Source organism: Neovison vison, chromosome 4, assembly GCF_020171115.1.
Source record: "Neovison vison isolate M4711 chromosome 4, ASM_NN_V1, whole genome shotgun sequence".
NCBI classification, from domain to species: Eukaryota; Metazoa; Chordata; class Mammalia; order Carnivora; family Mustelidae; genus Neogale; species Neogale vison.
In genome coordinates this window covers 171,522,697-171,534,759 of record NC_058094.1, presented here as the reverse complement: position 1 = coordinate 171,534,759, position 12,063 = coordinate 171,522,697, and the positions used below count along the sequence as shown (strand labels likewise).

At 35.5% G+C, this 12,063-nt stretch overlaps 1 protein-coding gene across 4 annotated transcripts in view; it reads left to right on the top strand.

Annotated features, from left to right (window-relative positions):
• DGKB (diacylglycerol kinase beta) overlaps window positions 1-12,063 on the top strand; it is a 693,878-nt gene that overhangs the window by 176,669 nt on the left and 505,146 nt on the right. For all 4 annotated transcript variants that reach the window (XM_044246133.1, XM_044246130.1, XM_044246131.1 and 1 more), the window contains one exon: window positions 9,531-9,580. In XM_044246133.1, coding sequence (XP_044102068.1) covers window positions 9,531-9,580 — 50 coding nt within the window. The remainder of the gene's footprint in view (window positions 1-9,530; window positions 9,581-12,063) is intronic.

Here is a 12,063-nt window from a genome sequence, read left to right as displayed (position 1 = left end):
AGATTTTTAAATTTTTTAAACTTGAAATTTATTTTCAGTAATACTTGAAAGAAATCAAATGTTTGTGGTTAATTTAATATAAACTTATTTCCAAAATCAGTTTGGAACTTACTAAATGTAATGTAAACTACAGGAGAGAAAAAAATGGAAAAAGCAATTAAAATTAACACAGAAATAAATAGGAGTGAATGCCCAATACAATTAACTTTGGGTGGTGAATTCTGAATTTGGATCTTAATTTCTAGGTAGCTGAACAGAAAGGAATACATGCTTAGGCCAGAATTTCTTTCTATCATTTTTTTTTTTTTTTAAGATTTTATTTATTTATTTATTTAACAGACAGAGATCACAAGTAGACAGAGAGGCAGGCAGAGAGAGGAAGGGAAGCAGAGAGCCCCAATGTGGGGCTCGAGCAGAGAGCCCCGCTGAGCAGAGAGCCTGATGCGGGGCTCGATTCCAGGACACTGGGATCATGACCTGAGCTAAAGGCAGAGACTTGAACCCACTGAGCCACCCAGGCGCCCCAGGCCAGAATTTCTTACATTTTATCACACATAACATCACCTGCAGGGCTTATGAACACAGTTTATTCTGGGCCCCAAATGCAGGGTAGGCAATTCAGAAGGCCTGGAGGGGACCTCAGAATGTTCATGTAAAGAGGTGTCCAGGGGATGCTGATGTTGCCGTTCCGGGAACCACATTTTGAGGAGCCCTGGTTTATGTGGTTCCTCTGGTCCATAAAAACACACACATGCAGTTTCTCTGAAAGGAGGATTATTTCTTGGAATTGTTGAATGGCAACAGTTTTTGGTAGGTTCTTTGGGTTATTAGATAAAATAATGGCATTGTTGTAAATGTTTGTAAAAGAAATACTTTTTCCCCCAAGATGATGTTTTACAAATCTATTTGTCACTTGCTGTCACCTCTCATCTTCCCACCTGTCTTTTCTGTCAGGCATTTACCCAATGTTTAGAATAAAGATCGTTTTTTCATTGAAAGGAAACAAACAGGAGCTCTTGAACTTTCCTGCCGATTGTATGTCACATCTTCATTTTACTTTACTTGCTCCGATCGTATTTTCTCACTGAGAACTTTGCTCATACCGAGGCCGAATCAGGTAGATGGTGTTTATTCACCTGCTGCCATGGACCCTTGCAGAGCATGTGTGCACGTGCGAGCGTGTGCATGGGGGTTTTGTATATACGTGTTGAGGTCGTGGGGGATTCCATTTTCCTCTCTCCTTCTGGGTATCAGATACCTACCACCCAGATGCATGGGTGAGAACATGGGTGAGTACCAAGGCTGATCTGTCCTCTCCACCCCAAGCCTGCTACCGTACTTTGTGGGGATCCTTTCAGTATCTTCCTCTTTTAGTTTCCTTGCCTTTCTCCAATTCTGTGACCTCACCCGCATTTTATTTCGGTCACCCACTTCTGCAGCAATACCCCGGATGCCTTATAAATTCCAAAGACTGTTCTTACTCTAAAATTTTAAGCTCTCGTATTTTACTTTGACCACAGACTATGGTCACTTAACTTCCCCCTTCCTACTTTCAAATATAGCAAAGCACAGTATCTAAGAGCCTAGATTCTTGCTTTCACTAATTGAATGTGACCTAGCTTTGACACTTATGACTGACTAGGACACATTACAAACAAAACCAAACAAAACCAAACCAAACAAAACAAAACCCAACTCTTCAGGTCTCAGTTTCTCCAGCTGTAAAATTGGGATCATAATAATATTTATCTCATGCATTTGCTATGAAAATTAGATGACCCAGTATCTGCTCACATAGATTCCTTCACATCTACTAGTTCACATAAATGTTTGTTCTGTGAAATATAAGTTGAGTATTCTCATCTCTTAACCATTTCCCTTCCTCCTCAATTTGCCTGTTGCCTTCACCCATTGGACCCCCATCCCTTCAACTATAGACTGACCCCATAATCCATGATGCCAGTCATTCTGTGACACTTAGTTTCAGGCACCCAATTTCTTTCCTTATATATTGAGGTGGCAGTGAGTTAGTAAAATAGAAAGATCATTCTACGGGTTATAACTCCACTCAAAACCTGAGCTGGTCTAGCATGCCTTCAGTGTTTTGCTGGTTGTCAATTTCTTCAGCTAAAAGTTAATCCAGATGCTTCATTGTTCCAACACCTACCTATTTAATCATCATCTCACTCATTAGGTGTGAATTCTTGTAACTTCCTCTCATGTTCCCTAGAACCTGTCAACTCCTAGACATTTTCTTTCCTCTTCTTCTTATGACTTAGGGTGAATGTGTCCCTTTGACAGTTCCCTGTTGAATAATACATAAACTGAAGCCCTTACTTAGCAACTAGAAACTGATTGGACTCTACAGTTTGATCCTCACCCACTTTGTCAATCTTGCATTTACCTTTGAGCTGCACACATGCACGAACAGTGTCCCCGTCACATGGATCTACATTTCGATCATCAGACACAAACCCTGAACCTTTCTGTCTTTGCACCTTTGCTTCTAATGTGCATTTGCTGGGAGTGTTTTTCTCAGCATATGTCAGGTCCCATGCAGTGCACGCTTGAGGTCCAGTTCATGCCGTGATTCCTCTTACCACCTCCTAATTGAATACATTTTACTCCTTCCTGTACCCTTGTGCTGTGTCTAACTTCCCACCCTTTCAGCTACCACGTGTGTGTGTATTAAGAGACAGATGCTAAGTAAATGATACTTAAATGGAATTGTATTGAAGTCAGTGGATGCTTGGGAAGAGAAAAATAATGTGAATTATTTAAAGGATGAAATAATACTAAATTCATTTTTACTGCAACTCTTAAAAATTATATTTTATTTATTTATTTTTTTGAGAGAAGGAGAGAGAAAGAGAGAAAATGAGTTGGGGAGGTGCAGAGGGAGAGGGAGAAGCAGACTCTCTGCTGAGCAGGAAGTCAGACTCCGGGCTGGTTCTCAGGATCCTGGCATCGTGACCTGAGCTGAAGACAGACGCTTAACCACCTGAGCCATCCAGGCTCCCCTGTACTGTGACTTTCAGATACGTACACCAATTTGGATTGGTGTTTATGAATTGTTCATGACTTAATGAAAATAACTTTCGTTAGCTTGCATTTAATGAAAATGACTGAAGAGAAATCGGTTGGAAAATAACCAGAAAATAGATAACTGACCCACAGATAATGAAGACTAACCTGTACATTAAAGTCACTGGTATGTATAGTATTAATCGTAGAACCATTGGATTTAACATTGAAGAGATCCTAAGTATCAGGGTAGTCAACTTCCCTATAGTGTCAATGAAAAAAAGTGAAGCCCAGAGATACTGATTATTAATTATAGCACTAGTTTATCTGGCTGTGACTAATACCCATGATTTCTACCTTACTGTTAAAGTGCTCTTTTTATTTTGAAAAGTTTCAAATAAATAAATATTTATTTATTTATATATATATATATGTTTATATATTTATATATATATTTATATATAAATATATATATATAAATTTTCCTTATCTTTATTGTCATTTCTCTGAAGGAAAAAAGGAGAAAATACTGCTTTGTTGCATTAGATGTCACAAACTCCCAAGCAGCTAATTTTTTTTCACCTCTGCCCCAAAAGCTTAAGTGGGTCTTAAAATATACAGTAAAAAATTATGAATTAAAAGATTCCAGCTTATGTGCCTTTAAAAATAATTTTTCTAATGCTTAATAACAAATTAACAAATTCCATATTAATATTTTATTATGAATAATATGGTATGCCAAGTATAAAAACACTGGAGTGTATTTAGTAGAATGTTCAAGAAGAAAACAGATTAAAAACTTGCAAATCTTTTGGAAGGGAAAAAATTCTAGATATAAAGAATGAACCTTATATTGCATAATATGCCTTTGCCCTGATCTTTTAACCAAATTCATGTGTGGGAACATAATTGTTTCTATATAAAGGGAAATTACATGAACATAAAAATAGAAAAAAGGTGGGTTAAACTAACTTGTAACTTTGAAAAAGGTAGTCACATTTGGAAGCTATCATGTTGACAGAGTAATTTTAATATTGGGCTTAAAATATTTTTGCACCTAAAAATCTATATCCTTATTATGTTAGTTTTAAGAATAAAAACGATTTGTTCGATGTTTCACTTGACCTTGGAGCTTAACTTTACTTTTAAATTCTAAGAAGAAATAATCTTAAAATAATATTTGAAGCTAGGATAATTAATTAATTAATATTATCAGTATCATTCCAATGTAGTTTTAAAAGGGAAAGATTACCATAGGCTTACCAAGACATTTTTTCCCCCATGATGCTAATATCTGCCTTTTTTCTTTATTTCATTAGCTTCTCTGTATCTACATAACCAATCAGTTTCTAAATCCTGTACTGTAAATTCTGGTTTGGAACTCTGTGCCCTTCATTTGTTCTTTAATCTTTTCATTGTTAGTTACTTTCTTCTTTACTCTTGCTCTGTCCTCCTAGAACCATTATTTTTGGATACGGATACTCCCAAGACAGAAATTTAAATTACTTTTTCTTTCTTTTCTTACTTTTCTCCTATTTTTGTTTCTTTGTTTGTTTTGTTTTGTTTTTGACATCTGGGACCTTCTACACCTGCGATAAGTTTTTGTTTTACTACTTCTATCATGCTTTTACTTCACAGAGGCTTCATTTTGTTCTCAGCCTGATTCTTATAAGCTCCTCTTTTTGTATGGATTGCAAATTTCCTCTTGCAGGGTTTTATTCTGTCTCCCTGCTTTGTTGCTGTTGCTGTTGTTGTTGTTGTTTCCCCCCAAAGTACTTGTTTTGGAAGGACTCCTCTGTGTGATGGGCAGGTGGGTGAGATTTAAATGTGACTCACTGAGTTAAGGAAGAGGACTTATCCTTTCAACATTCACTGCTGAGACTTTCACATGAATACCTTGTTTGGGGGATAGTACCCCTACCATCCTCTTGGTTTGAGTGCTATAGAGCCCCATCGTCTAGTCTTCCACGGGGGTAGGGAGCTGGCATACTGTCGGGTAGAGTGTGAAAGGTGGCATTTGAGGGTCTAACTTCTTTCTGTGAAGGTTGTCACTTCATTTTCCATTTCATCACCTTTTTTGTGCAAATCTTTGCTTCTTCACTACCAGCTTACATTTATATTTCTTTGGTTTCTAAGTCAGTCAGCCTGTGTTTCCCAGCTTCTTAAATTTGCTGGTTCTTTTTCCCTCCCAGATTTTCTTTTCTTTTCTTTTTTTAAGATTTTATTTATTTATTTGACAGACAGCGATCACAAGTAAGCAAAGAGGCAGGCAGAGGGAGAGAGAGAGAGGGAACCAAGCTCTCTGACAAGCAGAGGGCCTGATGTGGGGCTCAATCCCAGGACTCCCAAGATCACAACCTGAGCCGAAAGCAGAGGCTTATCCTAGTGAGCCACCCAGGTGCCCACCTCACAGATTTTCTTTGTGCTTGTGGATTCATGCCTATCTCATACCAGGTTGTTAATCTAGTGGCTGTTCACTACAGAGCTAAGGTAGGGAGGTGTATTCAAAAGTTCCTATTTTGCATGAACCCCACTGTGATTTTAAATTAGGAAAATAGACACGGCTCTGAAAATCAAAATCCTAGAATTTCTCTCTCTTATTCAGGACAAAAGGAAACTTATGTTCTCGATTCGACTTGGTCAAATTTAGAGTGCCTTAAAGTTAGTGCTCAATATATGTATGCAATTTTTCTTACTGCTATTCTGAGTAGAACTTAAATTTCTCTCAGTTTTTCTTTGATGAATTAGACAGGATTCATAGACAACCATTAACCCCTATTAATGTGTTTAGAAATCATTTAAAAGATGTCAGGACTTCTACTTCAGACAAGAATGAGCAATGTGTTTTCAGAACAACATCCCTACTGGGAATAACTAGAAAATGTGTATATAGTATTTTTTTAAACTGTCTGAAAGCTTCAGGGAGTTGTCAAGGCATATTGGATTTGTGGGTCAATTTTCTGGGAGAGGGAAGCCTGGCTTTTGCCACTATTTTTAAATGGCAAGTTCTTTAACAACTAAGGCTGAGAGGCTAAGCAGTTTGAGGAGACTGAGCCGTTTTTCTTTAGAGGAAAACAAAAACAAAAACAAAACAAATTTGAATTCCAGACTCTTTTTCTAAAGATAAATGGTGGTCTCTGTGTGATGTTGAGCACTTTATAATGATTGGCCATTCCTAGTATCTTCCATTTTTTAATTATATGTTCGATTTTTTTGCCTTTTTATTATTGGGTTGTTTGTCATTTTATTATGGAGTTACAGGGTTTGTTCAAATATTCAATAAATAAGCCCTTTGTCAGATATGTGTATTCTGAAAGGTTCTCAAGTCTGTGGTTGGCTTACATTTTTTTTTTATTCATTTCGTTCTCTTTCTTTTTTTTTCCCCTTTCACTTCTTTCTTTCTTTTTTTTTTTTTTTTAAAGATTTTATTTATTTATTTGACAGATAGAGACCAGAAGTGGGCAGAGAGGCAGGCAGGGAGAGAGGTGGGGGGGAAGCAGGCTCCTGCGAGCAGAGAGCCCGATGCGGGGCTCCATCCCAGGACCCTGAGATCACGACCTGAGCTGAAGGCAGAGGCTTTAACCCACTGAGCCATCCAGGCGCCCCATCCCCTTTCACTTATTTCTTTATTTTACTTTTTTTTTTTTTATGAGCAGAAGTTCTAACCCTGATGAACGTTAACTTACTTTTTTTTTTTTTATTTAAATCTTTGGTGGTTAATGTTGACTTACCTTACGTTTATGAAGATATCCTCCTATATTTTCTTCTAGAAGCTTTATAGTTTACTTTAATGTTAAAATTAAAGTTTCATGTTGTATAAAAATAAAGTTTATTTTAAACTTAAAATTTATTTTGACCTCATCTTTATGTTTGATGTGAAGTAAGTGCCAATGTTGAGTGCACAGTATCACTGGGAAAGACAAAAAACGAGGCTAGTTTTAATTTCTTTTTTTAAAATCTTTTTTTTTTAAAGATCTTATTTATTTATTTGAGAGAGAATGAATGGGAGAGAGAAAGCATGAGAAGAGAGAGGTCAGTGGGAGAAGCAGACTCCCTGGTGAGTAGAGAGCCTGATGTGGGACTCGATTCCGGGACTCCAGGATCATGACCTGAGCCAAAGGCATTGCCCAGGCAACCGAACCACCCAGGCACCCATAGTTTTAATTTTAATTTTTTTAAATAAAGCTGGTTATTGGTTTTTATTTTATTTTATTTTATTAGAAGGGGAGGTGAAGAAGGGGGAGAGGGAGAGTATCTGAAGCAGTCTGGGTTCTCAGCGTGGAGTTTGATCTGGGGCTCTATCTCATAACCTTGAGATCATGACCTGAGCCAAAATCAAGAGTCAGAACTCAACTGACTGAGCCACCTACGTGCCCCCAGGTTATTGTTTTTTAAGTGATATTGAGAAACACACAGAATCATTAGGAGAGATAGAGACCCAGCTTTGGAGGATAGTTCTCTAGGATCAGTGCTGAAATTAAGTGCTAAATTAAACTGGGAAAATTCCCATTGCTTCCTCTCTGTGCACAAGCACAGCACCCTTTGTTGTCAATACCCCTGACACATCCAGGAGTCTGGTTTCTCTCTCTCCAACCACTGCTGCTGCTGCAGCTCTCATCACTAGAATGGATTGGGTAGCCCCTTTTTTCTTGGGTCACCAAGATGGATCAGTTGGGTTTTTCTTCTGATTGATGGAGTCTGAGTCATGTGCAAACTCTACCTTCAAGTCAGGCTAGTAAAGATAGGGTATCTGGTGTTTCATCTGTTACTGTATTTTGTAAAGTGTAGCTTTAGGAGCATAGGAAGAAGTTTCAGATGCTGCCAAAAATGAATGGCAGGTTCCCCCCCACACAGAGTCCGCTTGTGTGTATATTTTCGAGCCCATGTTTCCAACAAGTTTTACCAAGAGATATAGGGTTTCCATACATCCATCTAAAAATGGTCAGGCAATCATTTATTACAGGGAGGATTCAGAGTCACCGGTGGCCCTCATTCTAAAATACAGCCAGGCTTTTGTAAATACTTGCCTTGGTCGTGGTACTGAATCTATTCTTTGAGTGGTGTGTGAATTCTTGTCACTTACAAAGTGATTTTTTACTATTTTCTGCTCTACTAGAAAAGCTTGAAATCTTGAAAAATCTTGCTTAGGATCCATGTTCTGGTAGGATTTTTCTTTCTGAATATTTGTCATTTATTGAGTGTATGAGAGATAGTAATCATTATGGTTTGCAAATAAAGATATTTAGGTCCTTAGCCAGCATAACATTATGTTTCTTAATTCAATGGATACACATTTCCTCTTACATGTTTCACATCTTGAAAGTCTTTTTGCATTTTACAATAAATAGAACACGATGATTAGATTGTAAGCATTTTTTCCTATTAATTGTATGCAGACTGGTTATAGCATCTTATAAATAAATAATCATATTTTAGGTTGGTGAAATGTAATAATTGTTTTTAAGTACAAAAATAGTAATTAGTTAACAGATACATGATCAAGGTCATTCACTGCACAATTATGTCTCCTTTTTACCAATGTCTTTATTTAATATTGTAGACCCCAGCCATCAAGATTCTCCCAGAAATTATGCAAACCCAACAAATACTCTCACTTCCACTACTCTGTTTTAACAGCTGTGCCATTCTTCTCTATTTATCTCAAAATGGCACCTGCAGCCCCTTCTCTAGTCTCCTGGTGGTGTGTGAATTTATGAGGGAATCCTTAGGCTAGAGAGGCCCGCTGTCCTCCTGCTTTCCTGTGCTCACTATTGCAGAGACAGGACTTTCCTTTTTCTTGTTTAAATCAAAGAGTGGTTATCCTCTGAAAGTACATCTCAGATTGTAACAAATACACCATTATAACCATGATAATAATGCATTTTGTGTCTTGTCCTGAATCAGAAAAATTCCCTTATTTTGCATGCTGCTTGGAGATCAGTCAAAACCATGGCTTATATTTGTGTAGTGCCCTACAGCTTTTGATATGCATTTGTGTGTATCACTTAATTTTCACGAGTGTGTACTATGACAGGGTGGTTATTCTCATTTGACAGATAGGAGAACAGTGTTGGACTTTGCTCATGTGCTGGTGGATCGCAGATTCCAAATTTGGTTTCCAGACCTCTGAATCCGTTTTGCTTTTTCTTATTCACTCTGTCCTTTAATATCCCAACTCCGAAGATCTAACATTCCTTCTCTTCTTTTATTTTTGGGTTTTCATTTAATGATCTTAAAATTTAAAAACTGAGCAAAAATTATAACTTTCAGTGTTTTCTAGATATATAACAAAAATTGTTTGACCTTATATATCTGATATTTAGTATTTTTATTAATTGACTCATTCATTCTCAAATTAACTTGAGAAATGATCTTACAAATCAGTATTTTTGAATAGGAGAGGATTAAATATTTGCTTTTGACAGGAAATTTTAAAGAATATGTCTTTTACTAACATTGATCTTACTTGCCTCTAATTTTTTTTTCAACACCTCTTTTATTTCTAGTTATGTTTCGCCTCTATGACACAGATGGGAATGGCTTCCTGGACAGCTCGGTAATTTTTTTCTTTAAATTTTCTGTGAAAATTTCAAAGTGCTTTGTTCTGAAAATGCAATGAATAAATTTATAGCTATTACCACAGAAGACACACTTAATATAATTTCCATACACTCACACAGCATTTTGATCATTCTACTTTTTGAAAGAGAGTGATCTGAAAAAAAAATAAATAAGTAAAACTGTTAAGATTACAATTGTTCTATTGAATAATTTTACTAGAAAAAAGTGACTTTTTATACATGGAAAGATAAAAAAGACCCCAATGTTGTTTGAATAATACATGAGAAAGTTGAGACCATTGATCTAGAAAGAAAAAAAAATCTGAGGTTTGACACTAAGAAAAATAACAAGAATTCCAGTAGAATTGAAAGGAATTATAAAGTTAATTTAATCATTTTATCATTTTTTTCCATGTTTTAAAATTCTTTTAGTCATGTATGCTATTAAAATACATATATTTATACATTGCTTTAACCAATTTTCCTTTTTAATTTAAAGTGTAACTTGTACTCTATCATTTTAGTCATAAAAAGCAATAGGAGAATAATACCATCTCTGAATGATTTAACTAAAAGGAATATTTAATGCTTACTGTATCTGTAATATACACAAATCATTGATAGTTTTCAAAGGAGTAGTTAGATTCTTAGTGTTACTGCACAAATCAGTGCTTCAAATATAAAATCCATCCAATAATGTATTTTATATTTGTTAGTGACACATTTTTCAGATATTGACTCTTCTGTAAAGGAAATAGAAGAATCTTAAAACATAACAAGTGTCAGGCTATGGAGATCTTGAAAGTATACAGGTACCTTAAATAACAAATATTTTGATATTCTTAAATTGATGAAAATGAACATTACTTCTAATAATGAGTGAGTTTCTCTCTTTATCTGATACTCCTCCCTGTGGCAGAACTCAAATAGAATTCTACAAGCAGAGCAATGAAGTTGGATACATATTTATGTAACGTTGAGTAGGATAATGGCACATTAGCGTCTCCAGAGAGAGATAAAAATATTTAATTCCTCCTTTAGGAAATGACCACCAATGTAAATTGATGCTGTGATTGTGGGATTCCTTCTGTTTAAGTCTCTCCAATTTTTCAAATGCTATCATTTTTAAGTGCTTATCCATTTAGGAATATTAAGCTACATGATACATTTGCTCATTTTCTGGTGGCATTTCACAGCGAGGAGTTTAGACTTTTCTAGATATTTCCATATGCTTATTGTAGCACTTCTGACTATACTAATGCAAATTATATTTAAATGAAATTTTATTTTGTTTAATGTTTCTTTTTAATTAAATTAAAAGGATGTTTCTTTACTAGGCTTTTAGCCATGGGTTGGCAGCTGATTTGAAAATTCAGTCAAATGCTTTTTTTGGTCTCTGGCCATTTTGCATTATTGTTGTTAACATATAGTATATTGCAATATTTATAACTATACATCTAATATTAAACAATGAGTTGGGAATAAATAAACTGATTTATGATTAAACTAGTCTATTTTATAATTAAAGGCCTGAATTTTATTTCTGTGTTTTTCTCCAGGCAACTTACCACCCATTATATTTCCTTCACTATCAGGTTGAAATTGCATATTCTGATGTCATTAATTTTGGAAATTTAAAGGTGTAGCACATCACATATTAGAGGCCAACCAGAGGAAAATTGATATTTTGAAAATGACCACTATGTGTAATAATGCTAGTAAATATTTATTGATCCCATGCAGTATGCCAGGCAGCATAAATGTATTTCATATCATAGCATGCTTACTCTTTGCAGCAACTCTATGCACTAGGTAAGAGTAGAATACTGATTTTACAGATGAGAAACCTAAATCTTAAATGACTAGTGTCAAATGCCTACATAAGAAGAGTTTCCACTCCTAAAAACATGTCCAGAGACTTTCACTCCAAAACATCAAGGCATAAATAAGCAAAGACAGACACAATTCTAACCTATAATTCCAAGGTATTTTAGTTTAAAAATTTTCTTAACTGTAATAAGGAAAGACGTTTATATTTGTATATTTTCCTGGGGCAACCTGTGTTACCTAGACAACATTTTCATGATTACATTTTTTCTCAAGAGAGGAATGGAGCTTTGATCAGTTTCTCAGATGGGTCCATTGTCCCCCAAATGACAACCTCTTTTACCATATTTCCTTCTTTGCTGTGTGGATATCAGCTACATACGTTAGTTCGGAAATTTGAGTAGAATAATCTCTAACTAATATGTTTTCAAACATTATCCTTTTATATTTCTTATATTTTAAATTATTATACTGTTAAGGCACCACATTTAATTATGTCAGTGACTCTATTTAAAATTACTAGTATTTACAAAGTATGTATAATCTTTTCTGGAGATAGGGAATGAGCAAATGCTTTATTCAATCAGGGTATATGTATTAATTAATCATTCTTCAAAGAGTTGACACTTGAGTAAAATAATATGAAAATGCT